This window comes from Camponotus floridanus, unplaced genomic scaffold, assembly GCF_003227725.1.
Source record: "Camponotus floridanus strain SB8 unplaced genomic scaffold, Cflo_v7.5 scaffold24, whole genome shotgun sequence".
NCBI classification, from domain to species: Eukaryota; Metazoa; Arthropoda; class Insecta; order Hymenoptera; family Formicidae; genus Camponotus; species Camponotus floridanus.
This window is the reverse complement of record NW_020229370.1, coordinates 2801854-2828672: the sequence shown is the minus strand read 5'-3', so window position 1 is coordinate 2828672 and position 26819 is coordinate 2801854. Positions and strand designations below refer to the sequence as shown.

The 26819-nt window shown below is 39.4% G+C and overlaps 1 protein-coding gene across 5 annotated transcripts in view; it reads right to left on the bottom strand.

Annotated features, from left to right (window-relative positions):
- Window positions 1–309: 309 nt before the first annotated feature.
- LOC105249853 (cysteine-rich motor neuron 1 protein) overlaps window positions 310–26819 on the bottom strand; it is a 254936-nt gene continuing 228426 nt past the window's right edge. For all 5 annotated transcript variants that reach the window (XM_025409056.1, XM_025409057.1, XM_025409058.1 and 2 more), the window contains 6 exons: window positions 9721–9897; window positions 8643–8828; window positions 4379–4728; window positions 2684–3040; window positions 2407–2607; window positions 310–1565 (listed from right to left, as the gene is read on the bottom strand). In XM_025409056.1, the coding sequence (XP_025264841.1) occupies window positions 1323–1565; window positions 2407–2607; window positions 2684–3040; window positions 4379–4728; window positions 8643–8828; window positions 9721–9897 (1514 nt within the window). In that variant the 3' untranslated portion in view covers window positions 310–1322. The remainder of the gene's footprint in view (window positions 1566–2406; window positions 2608–2683; window positions 3041–4378; window positions 4729–8642; window positions 8829–9720; window positions 9898–26819) is intronic.

The window sequence follows — 26819 nt, the reverse complement described above, 5'->3', positions numbered from 1 at the left end:
CTTAATTTTATTTTACGAGAAACTTTATATTAATAATAAAAGGTAGAACATATAGGAACAGTCTAATAACACAGTTGTTAACAGCTAACCTACGATTAAGTCTATAAACTTGTTCTCACAAATCAGCCGTCGCAAGGTGATTTAAATAAATCTTAAATTAATAGAATTGATACCGCATAAAAAGCAAAAAAATATATATATTATAAAAATATATGAAAAACAAATTGACGAAAAATTGATACTACGAAATAAACAAAATTTTTAATAATAATATAAATTTCCATGATAAATAATAAAAATTATAAAAATAATAGAAAAAAATTATTCTTACTTCGTAAGCGATATTCAATAATCACTTCGGATCGCTATGAATTTGAATATCCACATATAAAAAAAAGAAAAACAAATACTTTTTATTTCATATAAACGTTCATTAATACAACACGAGATAATAATGGTGGTCCAGAGATCAAGGCAACTAATACTACGGTGAAGACCTGTCTCTTTTACAATTTTTTTTAAATGTAAGTTAGAGTGTCCTACGATGGATTAACATTAATACATTTATACCTATATTAATTAATCGTAATTACGCTACAGTTTTAATTATAATTTACAAGTTACACAGTGCGTGTCATATGAAGTCAAGGGATTCAAGAGGACTCGGCAAATATGTTTTATAGTTTGGTTCAAATTAGCGGTTCTCTTTCATCTCCTTCTTTCTTCTTCTCTCTTTTAAAGTTCACAACACACACTCACTGTCGCTTATAGATAATACTGAATCTACGTAAAGTATTTTCAGCCAGACCCAAAGAGAGAAAGTTATACAATATTTCGCGATATTTGTTTTCCTTCGATATTCGCTCTACTCTTGAATTAGCGTGATGTTAACAAGTTTATGTATCTGGCATTAAACTATCGATAAGTTAATAAATCATCCACTGCTATTAACTCTTAAAGGCATCTTTTTCATTCATCGATATAGAATAATTTAGTATATATCTCGGACTTGACTAAATTCTGACTTGATAAAGTTTGTATAATTTTAGAAAGACTTTTTTTAAAAAGTTTCTATGATTTTTTTATACAAGATATATTTTGCCGCATTTCTTTGTCTATGAACAATGGATTGTAATTTACAAATGAAAGATCCACTGTTTAAGAGTTAATATCGATATCGTATCGCGATTGTAAAGTCCTGAGTCGATCTTGTCGACGCAATCGCGTATATAAAAGTTAGCGAATCGCTTGTATTTGCGTGTAATCGCAAAGTTGTGTTCGCCGATAATCGCGCGCTCTCTTTGGGGATCAACAACAGTCTTTTACAAAGGTACGATCTTCTCGTTTCGATGCACCGGGGTGTCGTAGGCGGGCACACACTTGTAATATTGTGGCGGGTACGACGCATACGAAGTCTCCGAGGGTGACAGACGGCCGCGGAATCGGTTGCGCACGATGTGGATTATCAGTAGCAGACACAGTAACGCGAGTACGACGATTAACGTAATCGGTACTGTGCCCCAACCTCGATTAGTAATTTGATTAACCGTGTCGTTCTTCTTGATCTGAAACAAATATACGGCATAATAACGATTTTTAGAGATATCATTCTCTTCAAAAGATTACCATTTATCGACAACAATTCTATTCTTAATCCATCGATTTCATGTTGACAAAAATATCTTAGAAAAAGAAAAGATCAAATCAAATAAAAAAAAATTCAGTAAAAGGCTTAAAGGACCAGCGCAATGATGTAAAGTAGCGAAAACGGTTATATTAATATAATACATCCAATAAAATGTTTATTAAATATAAATGACAAACGCTGCGTTTCGATCTAATTCGGATCCTTTTCAATGTCGAATCGCGAAATAACAGTAAAAACAATACAAATAAAATAAAATCAAATTAGAAGTCATTAGTAATAATAAACGGAAAGACGCAAAACAAAATAAATAATAATAAAAGAGTCAAAAAAGTCAAAAGTTAATTTATCTCGACTTTTTTTACTCTTTTATTATTATTTATTTTGTTTTGCGTCTTTCCGTTTATTATTACTAATGACTTCTAATTTGATTTTATTTTATTTGTATTGTTTTTACTGTTATTTCGCGATTCGACATTGAAAAGGATCCGAATTGGATCAAAACGCAGCGTTTGTCACTTATATTTAATAAACATTTTATTGGATGTATTATATTAATATAACCGTTTTTTCGCTACTTTACATCATTGCGCTGGTCCTTTAAGCCTTTTACTGAATTTTTTGATTTTATCCTATGGACCTTTATTTAATTGTTTTTATTTCAAATCAAATAATCGAAAGATAATTTATTTAAAGTGTTAAACATGTGTATCGTTATCATACTTTGACAGTATTAAAGAAATCAATCATAGGAAATTTACCGTGATCGGGCACATGGGGCAACAAGTGCCTGGTTTCGGTGGCAGCGGATTACTGCAAGCCACCGAGCAGATGGTTTCTTTACAATTAAGCCGTCCGCCAGCCTCACAAGTACACGTGGTGCAGCTGTTCGGATGCCAAGTCGATCCCTCCGGATGCGTCTCGTTCAAATGGTCCATGCACGAAGCTCGACAGCGGCATATCTGCAAAGAAATCGTCGGATATTTGACGATATTTTAAATAGCAACGTAATAGCGCGTAACAGCGAGTTATACTTACAGGACAGCCGCGTTTGTTCGTTTTGTAACCGAAGTTGCATCTTTTTCTGCATCCGACAAGCGGCGAGCAACCAGCAGTGGACGGCTTGCATTCGCAAAAGGTGCAGTCGTTCTCGTCCATAACGAGGCCACGTTCACAGTGAAGATTGCATTTGACCTCGGGACAGATCTTCTTGTCATTAATTGCATCCGGAGCAGTATCGTTGGGCGGTGGATAATAACGCGGCGGTGTCTGACAGGCGCACACCGTGCAACCATCCTCGTCCTTGACGAGGTCGCAGTTCAGTCCACAGTGCGGCAGTTCCGGGCAAACTTTGTAATCCTCCGGCAGTACATCCGGCATGAAGTCGGTCTCCTCCTGTAGGGAGAAGACGAGAGTCATCAGCTCGTCGCAAGATAGATAAAACGCACACGGTAGCGGTGAGAGGAGACCGCCGGAATTTCTCTTATCCGCGAACTTGGCCCTGCGCGATAGTTGCGGGAAGAAATCTTACACCAGCTGCACAGGTACGTTTCGGAGAGATAAGAGAAACTATGTCTCTCCTCTCTTATCCGGTTCACGACTGGAAATCCGCGCGGCACGATGTTGTTGAGTCGGTTGAACTTAGCTAGGGTTGAGCAAACGTTCCGCGATGGATGAGAAGACATTACGAGGGAAATTGTATTGTATTACTTACAAAAATTGTCTTACAACTATAACAACAATACAGAAAATTAACTAAGATATGGAATATTAACTAAGATAGATAAATGCTTAGCCAATATTGTGAGATTGCATGTTTTGCACTTAACCAATTTAAATGACAGAGACAAAATGTATATCTGAATTGTTAGTGAAATTAAAAAAAAAAGTCTATATCTGTAACTTGTCTATATGATAGACATTAAAAGTCGATATCTGTCTATCATATAGACAAGTTAGATATAGACTTTTTTTTTAATTTCACTAACAATTCAGATATACATTTTGTCTCTGTCATTTAAATTGGTTAAGTGCAAAACATGCAATCTCACAATATTGGCTAAGCATTTATCTATCTTAGTTAATATTCCATGATAGACAAGTTACAGATATAGACTTTTAATTATACTTGTTATAAAATTTGATAGTGAGAGATACGCAGAAAAATAGTCCCTTACGAAGGTTATTTTAACCCTATAAATTCCCTTTCTCATTGGTTATTTTTATCCAATGCAGTCATTAATATTTAATGAGATCTAAAGACGGACTTTGTTGAAAGATATTATTAGAATTCGCTGCTATAAATACTAATTGTAATAAATGTTACAAACAATGTTCTAGTAGAGACAAAAATAGCGATAAATTTTTGTTGTTACATTTGAAAATTACCTACATCAGCAGAACCTTTTTTTGTGAATGTAGATAAACGTTAATTAATGCGGAACAATTTTAATTTATCATATTGTATTTTAGCTTATGCACACGCATTAATTGTACTTTTTTTATTACATTAGACGTTAAATATAATATTTACAATATATATGCCACTAATCCAAGGAAAAAATTCATTTTCAAAGTTAAATTCATCAAATAAAAATATTGATCAGAAATGTAATTGTTTTGCAATGCAATCTTTTGTAACATTTTTTACTAATTAAATAAACAAAAGCCCAACGACTCAATCTATTTGCGAAAAGTCTGTTGAAGAAATATCCGATTATTTCATATTCTTACCCAATCCTCGCACTCGCAAATCGGACAGTTATTCTTGTCCGTGCGGAAACCGTGGTAACACTTCATCTTGCAATCGTCCAGCGTTTCGCAAGACTCGCTGTCAGAATGATGATCGAAGCCGGTGCTACTGTTCGTCGGTGGTGGACAGTGAGGACAACATTCGCCGGGATCGGGCGGTATCGCGTTCTCGCAAGACTTGCACATGGTAGTTTGGCAGGACGCGGTTCCGTCCTCGTTGCAGACGCAAGTGATGCAGTCGTTCTGCTTCCACTCCTCGCCGAGTCTCCTCGAGACGCCCTCGTGAATACAGTTCTGCGGCTTCTCCTCGGGTTTCGCCCAGGAGATCGGATCTGAAACAACAGAAAATGGAAGTTAGATAGAAATTAAAGTGAAAGAAAATTAATGATTGGAATTTATACGACAAACACCGAGAAAAATGAAGAATGATATATAACAAAAAAAGCTAGATAGATACGTTGAAGAATAGCTACCATTTAATAATTGTAAAAACGCTTGAAGATATTTTTTTTTGTTATTACTAAACTATTCAACGTTGCATTCTCGACTATTTCTCTCTTTTCAGATTTTACACGCTAAAAAGTATAGGAGATATTTTTTTGAAGGCGGTTTATAAATAAGTCACACGACATCGCCGCCGGGAAGCGTCGCTAACCCAAATATGTTAGTTTGCGAGCGAACGAGGAAAACTTGGACGAGAGGGAGGGAGGACGAGTAACTCGGTGTTTCCGGAGTTTGCAAACTCTTGCATAAAATTGTTGCGACGGATTTTTCGACGTCGAGCGAACCTTTCAGACGCGACCTCGTCTGGTCCCGAGGAAAATCGCAGCCTCGCGCAAAAGTGCAATCACATTTTTAACGAGTCCTTCAACCTTGCCGGACGATTTTCCCTCAACGACGACGATGACGAAGAGTCGTCGCGTTATTAGCCAGACAGCCGTTAATTTTGCATACGAGATTACGAGAGCGCGCGTTTACGACGTTCCTCTTCGAGGACGATCAAGTCATTATTCGCCAATTTTCCAGCGGCGACAAGTGCACGGTAATCAGCAAAGCGGCGGAAATTGCAGAATCTCATAAAGATTTGCAATCTCGCTTAATATTCATAATTCCCCTTGACGCACGTATACACGTGTAAAGTTGTCTTACGCCTCTCTCAGTGTCGCGAAAATCTGATTATCCGCGACATTATTTCGTTAGACGACCGACTATGGGATCGTATTGCTGTCGTTAAAACTGTCGAGCGTTTTTGCCGCGAAACCACGCGATTAAGCTCCCCGTTGATGACTTTGCCATTCACGCAGCCAGCAGGCGCTTAGAACGCTTTTATTTATACGCGTTCTGCCTCTCCTCTTTCTCTCTTTATACAACCAATCCTATCACACATCTGCACGTGAAATTTACATACCCAAGTACTCCGTGGATAGTAAACTCTTGAGCTGATCTTTTCTGCATGAGACAGCGCTACACGTAACGTCGGTTTTTCTTTAAATCACCCTTGGCGTTGATGAAATGAACTTGTCGTCGCCTCGGAAATACGTATCATGTCGTAATCATGTAATACGTAATTCTCTCCTTGCGGCTTAAAGTTTAATTTAATTTTCTCGGCGATTTTTTAACACGACAGATACGAGATAATAAGAATGTTTCGGATTGTTTTGCGCGTCAGCGTGGATAAAGCTTTCAAGATTACAGTGTTTTTCCGCGTGTGTTTTCGCGCCGTCGATTTTAACGCGGACGCTTTTCGCATCCGAAAGAAAATATGTAGGTCAAGCGAACGTGCGCGAATACACCTATCCCCGGCCCGTCTCATTTCACGAGCGTTCATTCATAACGCTCTCCCGAACTTTTTAAAGTGGCACATTCATTCCCGCTGAAAAATCGACCACGGTAACGCGGCGGCAAAAACAATTTTCGAGAGTCGTGCGCGGGCGCGCGTACGGCGTTCATGGCTCCCATTATTTCCTTGTCGCTACACGCGTACGTGTAACGTACGGTTCGCGCTGAAAGGGAAAAAATTTGAACGAATTTTTTTCATCCGCGATATACGCGTCGGTAGTTGGCTAACCGGCTGTCCTTCGGGCGCGTAATACGTTTTCCCGCCATTTTACAGAGCCTGCGGGAAAAGCTAAATTTGCGAGCTTTTGCAAGAAAATGTGAAAGGGCGCGCGTTTTCCTTTTTATGCGTTCGGGGCTTTTCATTTTAGTCCGTTTACGTTATTGGGGATATTTCATTACTTTTTGTTGCTCCGTATTACGGGGAGAAGACAATATTGACGATTCAAATTGGGAGCGATAATAAAAGCGCTTTGGATAAAAGATATTAAGAGTATAATCTCTCGAAAGTATAATCTCTAGAAAGAAAATGAAGGTCTGAAAAACGAGGTCCGAGAAACAAAGGCGCGTTAAATGAAGAATCGTAAGGTTTACGAGATGTGAGAAACACGTTGGTATCCAATATCGCCGGGTTCTCTTTACGAAAAATTATCCGCTTAAATTAATGTTCTAGATTCAAGATGAAACGAAAAACAGCTATGTAAATGCAAATAAAACGCTCGCAGCGAATCAATTGCAAATATTGTGTATGCAGCTTCGCTTAGAATATCAAATCTCGGTCGGAAAATAATTATTTTTGTAATTAACATAGTTAAAATGTGTGTGCTTTCGCAACGAAAATCAAGCAGACAGAGAGAGGGAACGAGAAAGCGGAAGAAAAGTCTATATAATTTAAATCGGTTTTGTATCGCTATTTATCGCCGTATATCAGGGTTTACGTCAATATTTATTATCGCGTGTACTTTTGGACAAAAGTGTATTAATTAAACGATGCATCAACCGTGTACGTGCAACCAATAATGCGGACTATGGGCTAATGAATATTGTTAACAAGATAGAACGCTGTTTAATTGTCGCGTTGCTGTTTAAACACTGTTCAGCGCGATATAGAACCAAAGTGAATTTATCGTATGACATAAAACGATATTTAATTGTCGAAAATCTAACAAGCTGAAAGACGGCGATCTATAATTGATTGTAATTGTATTGAAAATATATATACTTGGCATATGTACTTTATTTTATACTTTCGCGCAATAGACAATTTAATTATTTAGAAGCCGCTTCTTTATTTGAAACATTAAAGAAAGGAATTGCTGGATCATTTCTGAACAAGTTCAATAAATCATCACGATTTGAGAAGAGTGATAATATTTTTAAAGTAATAATTTTTTTATTGATCATATGTGGTCTCGTAGTGAAGATGTTATTAAATTTTGAAACATATATGCAGAATATTATTAAATTTCAACCGAGAAAGAGAAAGAGAACGCTAGCTCGCGATTTCGCGAGATAAGAATGACTTCATTAAAATTCAACAGGTAGATCGAAAGTTCTTGCAGCGAGGGCGTCCGGTGGTATAACTTTAAATGTCGTAACTTAAAAACCGCCGCTCGTTGCTCGGGTAAAATACATTGCATCTGAGCATTATCTCTGCTTATAATCTGCGCGACTAGCATTTATAAAGCCGCTGAGTTTAAGAGCCTACGGATTTTAGAGCGAGATTTAAAACACTGCATTTAAAAAATATATTTAATTCTCATTTAGATTTCATATGAAAACTATGCGGAAATTAATAAAAAAACCCTTTACTTGTCATATCGTTTAATCCATAATTGAGGAAGATGGGATTTTCATTGAGAGATCAAGAGTCAAGAATTATCCTCTCTCGCGATAATTGAACTGGGAAAGCTTGAAATGTGCGAATGTGTATTTATGCCAATGAAAATCATTTCCTTCATTTCATCGCAAAGCTCTTTGCTCTTTCAAAATCTCATTATTCTCGTCACATATTTAACGCACATATACCACCCTCTCTACTCACTCTTTCTTCCTTTCTCTCGTTAATGGAACGTCGTACGTCCGTAAGAAACGCGTTGATTACGATCGAGTTAAAAGTTCGTGCTGATATCTGAAGTATATCGAAGCTACAAGCTCGACGAACGAGCTTTCCTCCTCAGATTGCAATTGGAACATCTCAAAGAGATAGAGAGAGAGAAGGAAGGCCGTATCGAAGAGCGAAAGATAGTGGAAGAGAAAGAGAGAGAGAGAGAGAGAGAGAGAGAGAGAGAGAGAGAGAGAGAGAGAGAGAGAGAGAGAGGAAGCAGATCCAGGAAATATCGATCCGATATATGGCGTATTTCTATCGCTGACAGAAGAGACAGCCTCGATTACGACCTTTCGTAATTACCTGAGGGTCTGCAGTCGTGGAGGGGGCAGCAGCTACCGGGTGTCTCGGGTTTGGCTGCTCGCACTTGGATCGGCCGTTGACCAGGTCGGCACTTGGGTGGTGGACACGTCGGGACGCATTTGCAGGTACTGTCATCCGTTAAAACGCTGTCCTCCGGACACGTCGATTCGATCCGGTGATGGTGATCTGCAGAACCGAGAGAGATGCGATTCGAGATCGTAAACTTGCGTTATCGATTCGTTCAAGTTAGATATTTTATTTTATTTTATTAATTGCTATATTAACTTTATTTACTTTATGCAATAATTAATATCTCCAAATGTTTTAGAATTTTACTTAATTTTGTGTTAATTTACTTAATTTACTCAATTTTGTATTAAATAAGGAATACGTATATATAAGATAACGCGAATATACACACACAGGAAAAAAATAAGTGTCAAATCAAAACTTATATACTTAAATTAACGCGTTCATTGTTTCGTATATACGCAACAATTTATAATCTTCTTAGAAGAATATAATAATTTTAAATTTCAACAATATTATAGTCTTATTTTAATATTGTCACCTCAAGAATATATAATTATTTAATTCTATTTAACATTGTTTCTTTTTCATTCAAGAAAATTAAATCTTAAATCATAAGAATATATTTTTTTTGATTGAACTATATAAAATGGCTTCATTCAAGTAAGCAATTATTCAAGCAATTATATTTTTCTTAAATTAACACAATATAATCTCATTTCAAGATTTCCACGTTAAAACTAAATATATTTTCGAAACAAGAATGTCCTTTTTTTCTACGCATACTATCTTATTGTCGGTAAACGTTACAAGATAGAATGTTCTCTTATTACGACGCAATTTGCCTAAGATCAACGCTATCATTGATCCGATTCGTTTCGCACGGTGCTACGTGATTTAATCGAAGGGAAAAGCGCGGTATTATCGTGATCACCGTATATCATTTTCTCGGTTTTACGTAACAGACTCGGATTTTCCACGCACGGCCGATCGTTACACTCGACAAACACCATTTCCCGTCGCGGTTCGCGTTTGTAGATTCCATTACCTGAGGGAACGCAGTTGTAGCGCGGACAGCAATTACCGGGGGTCCCGGAAAACGTGCCTCTCACCGGCATCGGCCATTGACCCGGTCGACACTTGCGGGGTGGACAATCCGCGCATTTACAACCGCCATCGTTCTCGTTCGGCACGCTGTCCTCGGGACAGCCGTCGGCGGTTCCTCCTTGAAACAGAAAAATCGCCAGCGAGATTAACGTCGAGAATTGCAATTCCCAGGGAGACGAACAGCGATATGTCTGACAGAAGGACGGCGCCGTTAAAACGCTCCAAAGACGTTTGAAGGAAATATCCTCTGGATGCTGGATATATTTTTCTTGAACTGTTGGAAATTGCGGAAAGTTTTTTTTTATTTAGCGTACTTTATTATCAATAATTATATTGCGTACAAAGAGTTCGAAAATTGTTCGGTCATTATTTTCATACATTTCTCGAATGATTTCTAATAAATTTATCATGATCAAAAATGATAAATTCACTAGCTCTTTCAACTGCTAATTTTAATTTTGCAGATTGTTTTGAATTACTTTTTTACTACTTTTTGATTTAATAATATAGTATACAAAGTAGGAAAAAAATGGCAGTTTCATTCTATGATATATCTGTTTGATGTTTATTATTAAATTCAATAATTAAACGTCGGATAGCAAACTCATCATTTTCGCGTCCAAGATATGACGATAGTAATTTCTTGAAACTAAACTTTGTGTGTATGTGTGCGCTGTCTTTTCCAAGTCGTTCCTAATGAATCTTTTAAATCTCTTCCCCATTAGTAACCTGACAGAAAACGCTCTGTAATTACGTGGATATATATATGATGCGAACGCGCGTGTGTGCGATTCTGTGAAAAAGATGTCGGCTGTCGGATCCGGAACGGCGAACGCCATGGATTACGCGGTGACATTAATATAAATTCCCAAATGAACGAAAGAAGGAGATATATCCTTGTCAGACACACGACGAGAATCGCGATTATTTTATTCAACGGATTATCCTGGCCGAAGAGATGCGCGTATTGTATCCCGCGTGGAGGTCGAGTACCACCGGAGATGTGAACCGGGAAAAATTGCGAGTTTTGCGATGGATGTCAAAACCACCGGGAATCTCGAAGGTATATACGACGCGCTGACAAATAAAAGGCATTAAAAGCGAGGTAAAAAGATACGCAGGTCCACGGTGAATTCCGCTTCTGATACTTTTAAGCGAATCGAAGCGGATATTACACGTCATGCGATGCGAGAGTCGTTGCACCGGATTATTTTCAAATGGATTATTTGTAATCGCTATTTGTCTCTCAAGCGAAGATAGATATCGCGATATGAAAGCTTCAAAGACGTCGTAAAAATGCTAAAATATTCAGAAACAATAACGGGAGGATCATAAATCCTTATATAACGTAGATGCGTTCGCAACCATCATTGTTTATAGCGTACGTGTTAAATCATTCGTATCGAGGTAATTTCTTGTATCTGATGCATAGCCCAAAAAATGTTGAAAGCTCAATGAGTTGCATTATAAATGAGATGATCACAATTTATCAATTAATAAATGCAGTTTAATTGTTTGATTATCAATATATTATCATTTTATAAAATTCTTGAATTTGATAAAAAATTCTCCAATTTTTGATACGATAAATCGCTAAAGTATTATGTGTGTGTTATTTTACTGTATAGGATATTATTATTGATCCTATACTGCGACTATATCACGAACCGTACTTTGATAAAGAAGAACACGAGTATATGTAACCATGAGCGAATCTCTTGGAGCTATGTGATATCGGAGGAAAAAGCAGATGTGAAAGAAATACATCGGGAAAGAAAGAAGTTTAAACTCGCGCCCTTTGTATGGATTCTGGAAAGCGGAGTTTATATATCCGATGGAGACAGTTCCTTCCTGGTTCCGTTAAGAAAAGCGAAATATTCGATATCTAGGAATTTTTGAAATCACGCTCTAAACGAAATTTCGCGAGCCAAACGCGAATCTCTGAAAGCAATCGAAAGTTCGTTCGCGTAAAACTTTTGTTGCCGCATAAAAATGATTTTCGTAGAGAAAATTTGTTGGAAAAACGAAAAGGCAATTTAAAACGATCGAAAGAATATTATAATTAAAATTTTCTCTCTTTCTCTCAAAAGAGAGAGGAATTTAAGAGAGCGGATTCTCTCAAAACTTCATTGCGGAACCTAATAGAGAGCTTAATTTCTATTCGCAGAAGTTTTACATCAGGTACCTCGCTCGTTTATAGCTTCGGGTGGCTTATAAAGTATTATACATTACAGACTAAAAGCAGGCACACTTTCACCTTTGCGAGAATTGTCGGTTCAAAGTCGCGTTTTATCTTCAAAAAACGGTTCTCTTGAGCGGTTCACCCGGATCTCATCCTACACTATACGTCACGATCCTCATCAAAATCAGCGATTGCGATGTATCTCGTGAATGAGTTTGCACATCTTCCGGAACGTGCGGTTCGTTGTACCCAGGTGAGAGGAGAGATCGATGGCTTAACAACGAAAACGCCGTGTGCATGATGCACTCGCGGTGCATCTCGTGTCAGGACCAGTCCATCCGTCTGTCTGCTCTTTGCGTTTCGGCCGCTAACATGACAGAAACGAGAAGATACAATCTTCTCTTTCTCGTGTCGGTACTCGTTGCACGCACCTCTTTGTGTCCGGCTTTCGCAATTTCGCGTTGGAGATTTCGGGGCCGGATAAGTCCCGTCCTCGTTACCGCCTCCGGCGAGAGAGAAGCTGATCAAACGAGAGAGAGAGAGAGAAACGCGAATAAGACGCGCTTTTCAGTTTTCGCCGGCTTTTGGCGTGACTGAAAAATACGTTAGTAAAAGATTACTCGCCATGGCGAGTTCTTTATAGGAAGGGCTAAGAAGCCCCTTTTCTCCTTTCTCATCTCTTCCTTCCTCGATTTCGTGGAAATTTAACGTGATATCCCCCTCGGCGATCAGAGGGCGATATCCGGTGGATTTTATTGCGCCTGTCTGAAATCACAATTTCGAGGTTTTAACTCTTGGCGATTCGAGAAAAGACGTATTTTAGATTTACGTTCATTTTTATTCCAGATTTTATGTATTTCGCTTCATGATCGTCTTGCGGCTTGGATTAAAATAAGATGAAAGATTATTAGAGATATTGTAATTAGTATTCGTTACGGGAAAAATTTTTAGTGTGTAAATAAAGTTAATATAAACTTAAGCTGCGTAGAATAAATTTAAATTTTCGTGTAGAAGATAGAAAAAAATATGAAGATGATATAGCTAGATTTACTACTTAAATGCCTATTAATTTTATCTTTAAAAATGAGATTTACTCGTAATATAAATTATACAGAAACATTCTTCATAATCTATTCTTCACAATTTTTATTCAGCATTAAAGTCTAATTTTTCCAAATTTTTATAGATTTTTTCACAACTTTATTTCTTTAAAATTATAATCCGAAAACACTTGTATTAAAAAAATAAAAAATGGTTCATAGGTAGAAATATGATAACATCAAATTCAGTTAAAGGTTGCCCCGAAGGCTTAATAGAGAGATGTGGTTTATTTCAGGATCGACGTCAACATAAACTTTCAGAAAATATAGATGAAATTTCGAGCCCATAAAAATGAACCTGTTGTTCAAAAGCAATTTGAAAGGGTCGATCTATTGCGATAATACTGTACGCAGCTTCCCTTCCATTGTTATTTTTCTCTACAACTCCCTTATTTTTTTCGAGAATCCTTGCCCACGGGATCGATCGGCGCGTTCTTATCTAATGCCCTGTCGTACTTTAGGCAGGCCCGTCCTTGGGCAGGTGTGCGTAAATTCGACGCGAATCGCGTCGTAAAGATGTCCAGGTTGGATAGACTGAGAAGTATCCGGCGAAATTAACTCCAAGGTTGAAGATAAGGAAAACGAGAGGGGGCGCGAAAATTAGCCCTTTCTCAAGATTTCGGGAAGAAAACGAAGCCAAATGCTCATTCACATGTATCAGAATCGCAATTCGCCCTGCGATACTATCGTTATCTCAATCGGATTGATTTATCTCAGCGACGATTACACACAATGTGTCTCGTGAAACGAGAAAGGTGAATCGAGGGAGAAAAGTGGGTAATTTCTGGCGAAAAAATAACGTCGCGCGCGAATCGGAAAGACGTCGTTCTGTGAGAAAAAAAGTTTCGATTGCCAAAAGGACCCTGAGACTTTTCGCCCCCGCAATAATAATGAATGACTGACGAAGGTTGCATTTTAATAATTTATTTGCATTTTAATAATTGCACATATTCCGGTCATAATCGTCCCCGGGAACCATCCTCGATTGGATATAACATTTTATTGTACGATATTATCGAATGTGTTATTGGAGAGAAAAAGAGACAATCGGGAGAAGAAAAATTGCGTACAGAGTATCTACATACTTTTTTGATCAATTTCGTCGAGATTCTTTTTCGCGACGAAAAAAATTGCATTTTGCAAATTGCGCAGAGACTTTTGTTGCATCGTTTTACATTTCGTTTTACATTTTTACAATTATTTTCAAGCGAGGCAAAAATTAGCATAATTGATAACGCGCTCGCGAATTGAGGAAATACCGCTCAATTTTTATGCGGCGTGTATTTACATCGATAACAGTGCCTCGCTACAATTAGAGAGCCAAAAGAGATACCATTCGCCGTGAAACAATCGCGTTGAAACAATGCCGATTTCGCTGCAGGCTCTTTAGAATCGGGAAAATCGCGCGGCCGCCTCGCTCGCTCGCCAACAATAAGTTCATTCGGTATGCAGGATTTTAGCCGAGAGAGCTCGGGTCAGAAGGCCGACTAATGTAATACATATCTTGAATGTGTGCACGAAACCATTGGTTCCCGCTGTCGATTCTCTAGGCGCGTTTCACACAACGTCGGCCGACAAGCTTTTCTCAGCCAGCATATCGGATACATCCAGATGTTGGCTCCATTTGTCTCTCTTTCTCTCCCTTACATCCCGCCGGCGAAACACTAATCGTTGCATCGATTCGGCGCTTCCAGGCCGGGGCAACCGCGGCTGTATCTCGTTCATTTTGTTTGTTTCATTCAATCGTATTCTCGTTTCTCGTTACGCGCCCCGGTATATTTCCTCTTTCTCGCTTCGTTATCGCGCCCCATCCCCGTAATTTATATTTCCGTTATTATTGGAAAAGTTCTTTACCCGTGGCTCGATGAAAATTTATTTCCGTACGAGGCGCGGTCGCCCTCTCCTTGTTTCTCTCCCATTTTCTGCTTCTCGATTCCATCGCTCGCAAAACTTGTGTATCGCGAACCGTGCGTCATTGTCGCATTAATCTTGAGGCTGATTCGCGCCGCATAACGCCGTGACACTATCACAGCGTGACACGTGTTCTCATTAGACCGCCGACGTGACGCCGTTTTCAGAAATATCGACACTCGAAGACGTTTATATAAGAGAGCGACGCTAGCAACGACGAAGAAACTAGCCGGGCAAGAACTCGAATCGCTTCTGTTTAATAATTCATGGCTTATCCCGACAGGAATCACGGCGCGAATGTATTTTCATATTTTGCGCGGCGTGAACACGGGTGACGGCCTGTTGTTGCGATTTTATTCGAAACTGATCGACACTGTAACGGCTAAAGCTCGGAATAAGAACCTGCGGTAAAAATAAAAAGCTCTCGATCGTCATCGGAATGTCTCGCGTTTATTCCTTATCGCCTCCCGACTTTTTCCTCCTCGTCGTATATCGTAGTATTTATGTCGAGGCTGACGCGCAAGAACAAATCGACGAGTGCGAGTCGCACTCGAGCTACGAGAGGCAGCGAAGAGCGAGAAGCTGAAGAACGGCATTTGCGCTCGGCATCCCGATCCTTCCTCTTTGTGTCCTCTCGTCGAGTCCTTCCCTCCTGCTGCTGTTGCTGCTGTTGGCAATGGACGACTACCGCAGCAGCTGCTGCAGAATCTGCCGCAACCAGTCACGGTGTTAACGCGTTAACGTCGGGTCCGGGCTCCAAGATGCACACTCGAGCTACTAATTTACCTCCGGCGTGACGGAGCACCCTTTGCCTTGCTCGTAACCCTCGTCCTTCGCCGATGACGTCAAAGCAAACGGCCACCGTACATGCCGAGCAAACGCTGCGCGCACGTGCACAATAACAAACACACACGTACCCACGTACATTAGTTAAATGAAAAATTTCTAGACTTTATCCAGCTCCCTAAAATGCAAGTTGATTTATCGAAGAGTTTCGATAAATTCATTTGTCGCAGAAGTTTGCTATTAAATGATTAAATATACGAAAAAACATTAAGTAAATGAATAAGACGAATTTAATAAGAAGAAAGCACAAGAAAAAAATAACCATTTTCGATTTGCTACATATGAATCGGATGTCACTAAACTAATAAATTCAAGATAAATTCAATAGATGTTTACAATTTTTAATATTAATATTTGCTACAATCGAATCAATTATTGCAAATTATTAAAAAATATTTTTAAATCAATTTAAAAATTTTAATAACATGTTTCATTTTGAAAGCAATGAGATATTACTGGTACATTGTATATCGCAGCTGTAACATGGTATGTTACACTCCTCTCCTCTAAAGAATTATATTCTACAAATTTGTAATTTGCTTGATCTTTTATTATCTTCTCGGAATTCTCTTAGTAACACACGATCAATAATCTATTTCTTAATGAAATTCTATAAAACCAAGAGACAAAACACAGAGAACTTTGACAATACCTGTACTTTGAACAGAGTAAATGAAGATTTGAGGTTGCCTAAGCGTGCAGGTGAACGAACCAGAAACTTGACGCAAAATAGTTACTGCGGATCTTGAATAGGAGAATGCACAACCCAAATGTCCGACTATGCTCGAGACTGCTTTGAAGTGGTTATCTTGGACATTGGGTTATTATCAAAGGGCGACCAAGAATTCGGCGACCGCAAAATTTCAGTTGGTTCCGCGGAATCTATCGCACGAGAAATTACATTCTCAATTAGAGAATTAATCCGTAGATCATGTTATCATTCACAATGATTAATTATTTATCGCGAAATATTGATTATTGCTGCTAGACGTTTTTATATATACCATTTCGTTTTTTTATATAATTTTGTGAAATCTTTTTGTTGAACATTTTTTGCACAGATCTCTTTCGGAGCGTATTTTACAATTTAAAATATTTTCCGTATAAAAACTTGCGGAAAAAGTGTTAAAGAGGCAATTTATAAGGCAATTTATTCACATAAACGTACAAATGCTTCGAACAAGACACTCGAGATCATCTTCACAGTCTCTTAGCTCCGTTTCTTCCTCCGATTGCGTTCGACCACCTCTGACATTTAGAAAGTATAAATTCGTTAGCCTACATCATCCACTTCGAATCCCGTTTCTGCTCTCTGCAATGGGTTAACTGCACATTGATCTTGCGTGCCGCGCAAGTCTGACGTCAGCCAGCGCGATCGTTATCCGACCAAGTTATCAATCGATTCAGGCCCTCCCGCGACAGGCCCGTTTATTGTTTTCAGATGGTACACGTACGAATCTTTCGCAGACGCGATGACACGAGATGGATCTCTCGTCGTCGTACGCGGCAGAATCATGAGATGGGTGGGCGGGTGGATGTTGGCACAGAAGAGATTAACAAACACACGTACGCACAGGCGAGCAAACACGAGACGAGAGGAGCCCAAGACACACTCCGTGTATAATGGGAGAAAAGCGCAATATACAATCCGTCACTTCTCTACATCCGGATCCTCCTCTCTGTTCTCGTACACACTCCGATCGCATTTCCCGACATAATGAATCTCTATTCGTCGTCGTCGTCGTCGTCGACGTCGTCCAGTAATCGGCTCTAGACGGATAGACGGTCCGTTATTTGCGGAATAACATATATTTTGGAATAAAAGGAATTTTCATACATATGTATATCGATTAAATCGTATAGATTAAAACCCTAGTTTTAAAAAAGAGATAATCTACACCTAGAAAATACGCACATGTACACATATGATGAAAACTCTGAAAATCGCATATTCTTTGTAATTTTATACAATTTACTAATGAAACAGCTTCGTTTTATTATATTAAAAAGAGCGAATCAATTGTTCTTAATTAATTAAAAGTAACCATTGTTTCTAAATTTTTCTGAAATCCTCTCGAATGATATGTGAAAGTGTTAAATTCGTAGAATTAATCCAGACGCGAGACACAACATGTATTCATCTTGGTTAAGGATGTTTTGTAAATATTTTCAAAATATTGAGAGTTAATGAAAATTGTACAGAATGTCCTTATGTTTAGAATCTTCAGTACAATTTTTAAATCGATTCACTAAAGCGTTCACAAGTTATAAGGATTTTAATTTACACCGAATTAATATGTGTTCTTATGGGAAACGTATAACCACGTCGATTCAAATGACAAAAACACATGGAAATAATATTCAGAGTTTGTTTAAAATTTGCAAAAGTTTAGATACAGAGAAAATATTTGGTCAAATAATATTATACAAGTACTAACTGGTTAAAAAGATATTAAATATAATTCAATGAAGTTAGCCCATGTATCTGTCACAAGGCGAAATTCTCTGCCAAAAGTTAATCATTTCGATTAACAAAATTCGGAATATTTCAGTAAAAACGCAATAAATATTTAAAAAAACATCTCTGCACTGTAGCTAAGATCAAATTATAATATTCCACACAATTTCTTACTTAAAATACACCAAAAGTGGATATATTCGTCAATATTGATTTTCAGCTACTTTTTGCTGGGATTGTACATTCAAAACATCCTTAATTAGAGATTGGGTCTGAGAAGTTGAAAATATCGTGGCGAAAATTACAATCTTTTGTTTTGCGAAAATAAAAATGTATCATTGTCTCGATTATAGATTCGCTTTCAATATCGATTCTGTAAACTTTTAACGCCAACTTTTTGAGAAATAAATTTTCCAACGCCATTTCTCTCTTCTCTCACGACACAATTGTGTTTACGATTACTTATAATTGAGTTGTACCGCTCATTATAACTTTCATAATTACTCGAGTATTCGATAATGCAAACGATAATCGCGGTCGAGAGAATCTCGACCTGATATATTTATATTCAAACTCATCATAGCGCTCTACTCGATAGATTTCAACTTGAAAATACATTGAAAACGTCGCTCACTTTGTAAATCAATATCCAGAGCAACAAGTGCTTTCTGCGATCTATAAATACGTCACTTTATTTCTAGTCTAATATTTCTATCGACACGATATAATTTACAGATCCATAATTGTGTTATTATTATATCATTATAAACTTTGCATGAAGGGAATCCGGATAAAACTTAACTTTTGAAAAAGGAAGCACGAGCGCGTGTGCGAAGAACGTCTACGAACGTTTACCGCTACTAGGGGGAAGATTTGCAAAGAAAATGCGCTACTAAATATATACGTCAAAAGTTTCAACTACGTTTACGAAAGAGGGAGCATCTGCCTTCATCTCGTAATCTCGCGTATCCGTCTCTCGAGGCTCGTCGACGTGAAAAGTAGGAAGAATAGCGCGCTTCAACCCTTCAACCCCTTGAATTAAAAAAACACCGTCCCGAGTCGAAAGTCGCGATTTACCGCCCGATGGACGGCTCTCTTGGGTTTTCCCGCGTTCGCGAACGATTTCAGGGCGATTCTCCGGAAGACACGTTCATTAATTACGATGCGACATTATTTAAATTCGCGCGGCCATTCCGCGTTTTTTCTGCGCTTTGTAATCCGATTTGAAGCAAATCCAGTCATTTTAATCGCGTATGCAAACAGCGCAATCTCATCTTCGAATGCTTACTCGCGAATAGATATCCCTTTGTGTCGAATCTTTTTTTTGCTACGCATCGACGAGAAAAATCGGCAATTTTAACGATGTTTCCCGGAAAACCGCGAAAAACGCGCAAGTTGTTTAACGCGCGTGTAAAACCCGCTCTTGAAATTTATTCTCATCCGGTTTAATATCCGGCGATTCTCTCACTGAGAAGAGGCTGGAATTGTTATGGAGATACGTGTAATTTAAAGTTCCTCGGAAGAAGGTGTTAACGCAAGGTGGAGATTGACCGACTATATTAAACTGTAAATTGAGAGCGATGAGAAACGCCCGATTCGATTTTTGCGACCGTAGGAACATAATGTAGAAAAGAGAAAGAGAGAGATAGAGGCAGAATATAAGAAACTCGCATTTATAATTAAAGCTACTTTTTAATTTTTTACACTTTCAATTAAACACAAGTTTATTTTATTCAGAACATTAAATAAAGCAAAACTGTTATATAAAGGTTTCACATAATTTATTTTTTTTTAATGAATAATGTAAACCCCAACAGAGAACATGTAATATCTCTTCAAAGAAACATATAATATTTTTTAAAGAAAGACATTTATCTAAAATAATTAAATATTCTCTTTCATTCGAGATTTGCAGTAAAAGCAATTTGCCGTCACTTCGTCGAGAGTCTGTGCGATAAATGAGGCGGGAATTATTCTGCAAAACCGAGGGAAAAGAAAGCAGCCGTTCTCTTGCAATGTGAGATTGATGAGAAAGCATCTCGATTAAACTTGGTGGCGTCTCCTCTCCTTCGGTTGTTCAAATAGACAGAAAATGCCTAGAACCTAGATCGATCGCGACGCGATTCCAATGAAGTCCGTCGGTTAAGATTAACAGTAAATTAATCGACCACAAAGTATACAGTTAGCTAATTAATCTATTATTCCCGCAAAGAATATACTCACAGATGACTCCGATCGTTGTATTGGAAACTGTTTTTCACGAAATCTCTTTGTAATTAGCGAATGCGAATAACGCGTTGTAAGACACATTATTACAATTCATTTTTCTTACTATATTTCCTAAAGATGCACACTTTTAGAAAGTATAATATTATTATACTTAACACAATTTTTTTCCTTTTTATAAAATCGCGTGATATTTATTAATATTTTGCATTTGTTTTCTATGGGGTTGCGATTTGATATTCAAATTAAAAGATAAGATGAAGAATAACGCGATTATGTGAAAATGAGTCGACAAATCTAATTTCACCTAAAAATAATAATTTCCATTACGCGACATAATTGAAGATCGCAAAAAAGACGCAAGACAGAAACTACAAGTTGACCATGTAAAACTGCTTAATTTCGTTTCGCCATTTCAACGTACTTTTTTTTCCACGTCTCTTTTTCGAGAACCGCACCTTCCTTTTGCTCGAAGTCGTCGGGACTCCGGTAACTCATTTATCGTAATTTATTTGTCAACGTAAAAGCTCCTAGAGATTTCCTCCGACACGGTATCGAGCAAACAGCCGTGGAAAGAAGCTACAATGTACTCGACAAATAGATAACGCAAATGTAAGGAAAAAATGAAAGATTTTAATGATGGATTTAATGAGAGATTTTAATAAATACAGAAATATGGATACAAATAATTTTGTAATTAAACGTATTCAGTTCAACGGCAAAAAAATCGTACAAAAATCGAAAATTCTCATTGAAATAACACGATACTATATACGATTGCTTTGCGTATACAGACGCAATGTTTTTCGCGTTCGACGAAGATCGAGAGCGCGAGAAAAATCTCGTTGGATGTAACAACTGGATGGCGCGAGACTGATTAATCTCCATTCCCCGTCCTTCTCGTCGGCATCTTGACGTGTTAACGTCGTGTCGGCGTGCTCGGTAACTCATTTACGGGTAATACGTATTTCCGTACGAACCAGAGAGGGAAATAGAAAGAGAAAGAACGAACGAGAGAGAAAGAGAGAGAGAGAGAGAGAGAGAGAGAGAGAAAGATCGAGTCACGTCCGAGTGCGAGAAGCGCGACGAGAGCCAGACGCGTTTCATGGCGGGGTCGAAATGGGACGCGCGCCGGTGCCGTCATTAATTCTTTCCGCCCTTTTGTCTGCACCTCTGGATTGCATCTCGGCCGCTGTTCCGCAATGTCGGCGCTATGCACTTGCCAGTCGTACGGAACGGACGTGCGTTCGAGTCACGTTATGCACGCGAGAGCGCGGTCGCCTGCAGCAAGCTCGTCATCTCCGTCTATGAAATATGGCTCCCTCTTTTTCTCTCTCTTTCTCTCTCTCTCTCTCTGTTTTCAGCTTCCAGTATCGCGGACCCCGCGCCTGCATCTACATTTCAATAAGCGGCGCGGAAAACGGACGGTACGCCGAGCATTCTCGTTAGCGAGAGGAGAAAATGAAGGGACGGAAGCGGATAGATGCGTCGCGTCAACGTCGAGGGCTTCCTCACAATTACGTGAAAGCATTTCACGCGGTGATGAAGCGAAAAGATGCGCCTGCTACTTGACAGGTCGTAAGCAGCCGCGCATTTCATTATCGAATCCATGTAAAAGGATACAACACGCGTGGCAGAGATTGCGATTTGATGCATCGTCCGTAAAGAAGAAGAGAAAAAGAAATTCTTCCGTACCGAAATAAAAATTAGAAAGATGAGAATTTGATCAAAATTAAAATTAAATCTCTTTTCGGAAGGATAAGGACTCGGAAAATGAACGATGGGGAGAGCACAGAAATAATATAATGCTTTTAAATAATAAATTATACAAATGGAGGAATTTTTATTTCACTCTTTTGATAGAAAAGTTAGTTTAAAATGATAAGAGTCATACAAGAGAGTTTGCGAATTATTAAAACTGGAGATTGGTCCGTGAGCTTTCTGGCAAAATTCATTAAATTCCCCGTTTTCCAGAAGGATGGTGATTTTAAATGCTAACGGCTGCGCAACATCGACACTCTTTCTCACCGAAAGCAACCGATTGTCCGAAGCTTATTCCGTCGGAGTAATTGGAATATAAAATGAATGCGAAAGTCGGTGATGCGTAAATATCGGAAACAATGTTTCCCCGACGGTAACACCGATAATTCGATTCGCTTTCGTTAAAAGCGCGCGGCTTAAAAAGCAGCGGCGTTAATTTACAACGGGGCGCCTCTATCAGGCGCATTCAAGCGCGCGGCGCGTGCATTGAAAATCCGACAAAACTTTCGGCAAATTGAATCCGGTCTAATGAAGTGCTACATCTGCATCGGGGATGCGTATTCTCGCCCGCGCGCGCGCGTAAATATCACCGTGAAAAACGACGAATGCGAGACGGAATACACCGGGAAATCATTAGCCTAATTGGAATTGGATATACGCGTGAAAATGAACCTAATGACTGCAATTTCATTCGATTTTCCGGCACCACCCTGACCCCACGCCTGACGCGCGACGCAGCGTATCGCTGATGAGAACGTATTACTGCGGCTTGCATAATTTCGACGATATTACGCGGAGAGTCGCACACTTCGTTTGCGCACGAGAGGAGATCGCGTCACAATGAAATAGGGTATGATAAATTAACGCGACGAGCGCGTTACGTTGTAATTTTCAGTTTTCGCCGACTACCAGCGCGTGTACGCGCGTATTATTTTCACTAAACCGCTAAACTCCATTTCATATTTTATGACGCAAAAGTAATCCTACGGATGCAATTTACGATACACACATTTTCGTGTTCTCGAAACGTGCGAAACAGATATTTTTTTTACGCACCTATTTATATTTTTTCGCGAATTTTTTTCGTATTTTTTTGCACGGATTTTTCTCCAGCTACTTCCCAAGCGTAATTTCTTTCTAGTTGCAATAAGAAACGTGTGGGAGACAGAGAAAGAGGTTAACTTAATTAACTAATTCCCGGAAAATTAATAGCGCCCGTGTTGCGCCGCTATTACGTGTTACGTAAACTTGAAGCTGAACGTGGACTAGCTCTCAGACGTATTACAGCGAGTTCAAGTGCGGCTTAGTGTCTCACGCTCGTCTCTCACATATCACCGGCATTATTCGTAGCAACGTTGATGCGGCATAGTAGCCCATTTGAACAACCTTCTCTCGCGATACCGACGGGTAGATATATATGTATAACATGAAGAATGATAATTTGTGTCAAAGTAAGACGCGACTTTCATATGACATTAAAGCGTCGCCAATTACAGACCTCTCATTTACTCGCTAAACAGATCCGCAATGTGTGCATCTCTAACTACGTATCATGTGCTGCGCGAATATAATTCTGATTCATCTCGCGGATATTGCGTCATAGCTCGCTATCGCTTCGAAAACCTCTCCTTACGTTGCATATGGAAGTCATAAGTCGCATAATCGTAGTGTTCTCGAGTCACAAGTACAATGGTAAGCGTTCGCTGGCATCGCAACGCGTTAGTCATATTTATTCATATATATATATATATATTCGCGTGTTACGTTCATCGGATTTGCTCAAGTAGGTCACGGGCGGCGTTTTCCATCTCTCTCACTTGGAGTGTGCCGTTTTTCGCATGTCATTTCTGGCGCCGTGACATGCGACGTGCCACAATCTACCTCTCCCTCTCCCTCTCCCCCCCCCCACCCCCCGTCGAGCGGAAGCTGTTAACGAGCACATTCGCGAATCTTAATACCCGACATCGCGGCGCGGGAAGGACGATATTTCCCGTCACGGAGTCGCGTCAAGTAACGTTGTTAATGCCGACCGTTGTCGAGTTGGATCTTAGAGATCGTTCAAAGTTTCGCAATTTTCTGCGATGCGTTTCGCGTGAAATTTCCGGTCGAACGTGACTCGACGAGCAGACGAACGTCATCGTCAACGTACGAGAGAACTAACTCGATGCCTCCTGATCCGCGGATTTGCTCGGCGAGAAATATCCCGGCCTCCCGCGACCGGAGAATGAAAGTTGTCGGGACGCGATCAAAAAGTTTCGCGAATTTCCGAATTTTAAAATCGCATCACGGAACCGGTCGGATCTGCATATAATGGGACACGCATTAACGATACGATGGACCTCCCTTCGTTCGGGAAATTTGCGTGTTCTTCTTCCCTTATCGTGCGCTTTATAACTTTTATCGTGCGCGGGGTTGCAATCGCGGAGGCCGAGTCGCGATCACGCGAGCTAAATTAATCTCTGCGGTATTTCGATCGAGGAGTAATCGACAGTGACATATTTTGAAAAGCGAATAGATTTGGATTTAATAGAGACACGAATTGGGGTTACAGGCTTTTATTTCCAGTATTTTATTCCTTTCATACAATCGCGATACAGTTAGCTAAACAAAATCCTTTTCTGAAAGTATTTACTCCAAAGTAAATTCGTGATAAAATGTTGACTAAAACTCTTGAATCTCGAAACGAATTATATCGTCTAATACAAGGCTTATTCGGACGAATCGCGATAAAAAATTGCAGATCCCATTTATAATGTCATCGTATAATATAAAGAACATTTATAAAATTATATAAAGTACATATACGTATATGTTAAGATGTGCGACACAAAATTATAAATTCGTGTCTTAAATTTTGTCGCGATTTAATCGGATGTTATTTAGTATAAAAATAAGAGATGCATTTAAGTGCATTGTGGCTATGAAAAGCTGCTGTTACCGAAGGGGTTCGTTTATTCCGCAAAGTATGCTGCCTGCGTTTAATATGTACTGCGCGCACTTAACGGAAATCGATTTTGCGCGATTTTGGAAAGGAATCTGCCTTTATCATAGATAGCGAACGCGCTACTTTCCACGTAGACTGGCTCGATTACATTATGCGGCAACACACGCGAGAGAAGAGGATTCAATAACTGCTACTATCTCCACCTACTCTCCGATCTGGAAGAGAAGCGGGTCCCTTGTGCGGCAAAGCTTCTTAGCTGCTCACGTAGTTCCCTACACGCCAACTCGTCCCCTTCGTTTTCTTTTCCGGAATGGCGAGAGCGAATTCAGCGCGTCATGAGGAAAAAGAGCGAGCGGATTTTCACCCACTTCTTGCATCCCCGGCAACGTGTTCATCCCCGGGCAAGAAGTTGCTTCCGCGAGTTTCGTTACTTAAGAATTTCAAGAAAGCGAGAAAGAGAGAGCGAGAGTAAGGTAGGGGAAGAAAACAGCTCTCGGAGTGTAAAGAAATTGCGAAAGAGGTACTTCGAAGATGCAACCACGCCCGAAACTCTCTTATCCCTCGCGCGGGGGCGAGCGTTAGTCGGAAAATCGTTTTTCAAGCTACCGGGGCTTTTTCAAAGAGCGCCGCTGATTATCGTCGCGCGTATCTCGTTTCACAAAACTAGTTTCGCGCGTGAAATTTCCCTCCGGTTTTTCGTCCCGGGGCCCCGGACGGTTCGTTATGGCGGACTTTAGAAAAGGCGCGTTTAATTTTCATTTGCGCAGAGAAGTAAGCAAGAAGCTCCTCTGGATTAGATAGAGCGCTCGTTTAGATAGAACGGTCGCTCTTTAAGCCGTCCTTTGACGGATAAAGCCCGTATCACGATACTACGTAATTACGTAATTTCGCAGATTAATATTCCGGTCAACGGTGATTATTCTCCTGCGGGATTGTTGATTTCAAATATTCGAAAACGCGGAAATACAATATCGTCATCATCGAGATTCTCGCCAATTCCAACAAATTCCTTCTCGTTTTTCCAAGAAATACAAGAGTCGGAGCGCCAGACTAACGGCCAGAAATTTCAGAGACGCGAAAAAATCCCATTTACAAAATACCGCCAACTTTTGTAATTAAATTGACTGTACACACATCTTGCGAAAAAATTCGCTCGCTGCAAATTCCTTCCGAGTATTTCCTCGCTAAAAAATTTAACCGTTCTCGCTAAAACAAAGCTCTATATTTCGTGCTTGCGAGCTGATCGATCGCGGAAGCGCAAAGATCCACACTAGAGATTGGCGAAACGACGAGAGGAAACGACGGCACTTCGTCATTTCATCGATAGTGACAGATTCGTACCATTTATCAGAATCGTCCGGGAAAATTCTTCAAAGTGCACCTTTAATACCTTAGAATTTCTCCAGCACTCGAGTCGCCGGCGACTGAAAGGGCTTCTCTTCGCGCCGCGCTCTGGGGAAAAGATCCTCGGACGGCGATAAAGTTTAGAATGTTATATATAGGTTCGATCAAAGTATCGTGTAACTGAGATGACCAACTCCCTCTCCCTCCCTCTTTCCCACGAAAGTATAAAGAGTGGAAATTTTCTCTGTTTTTTCCCTCCCTCGCCCCG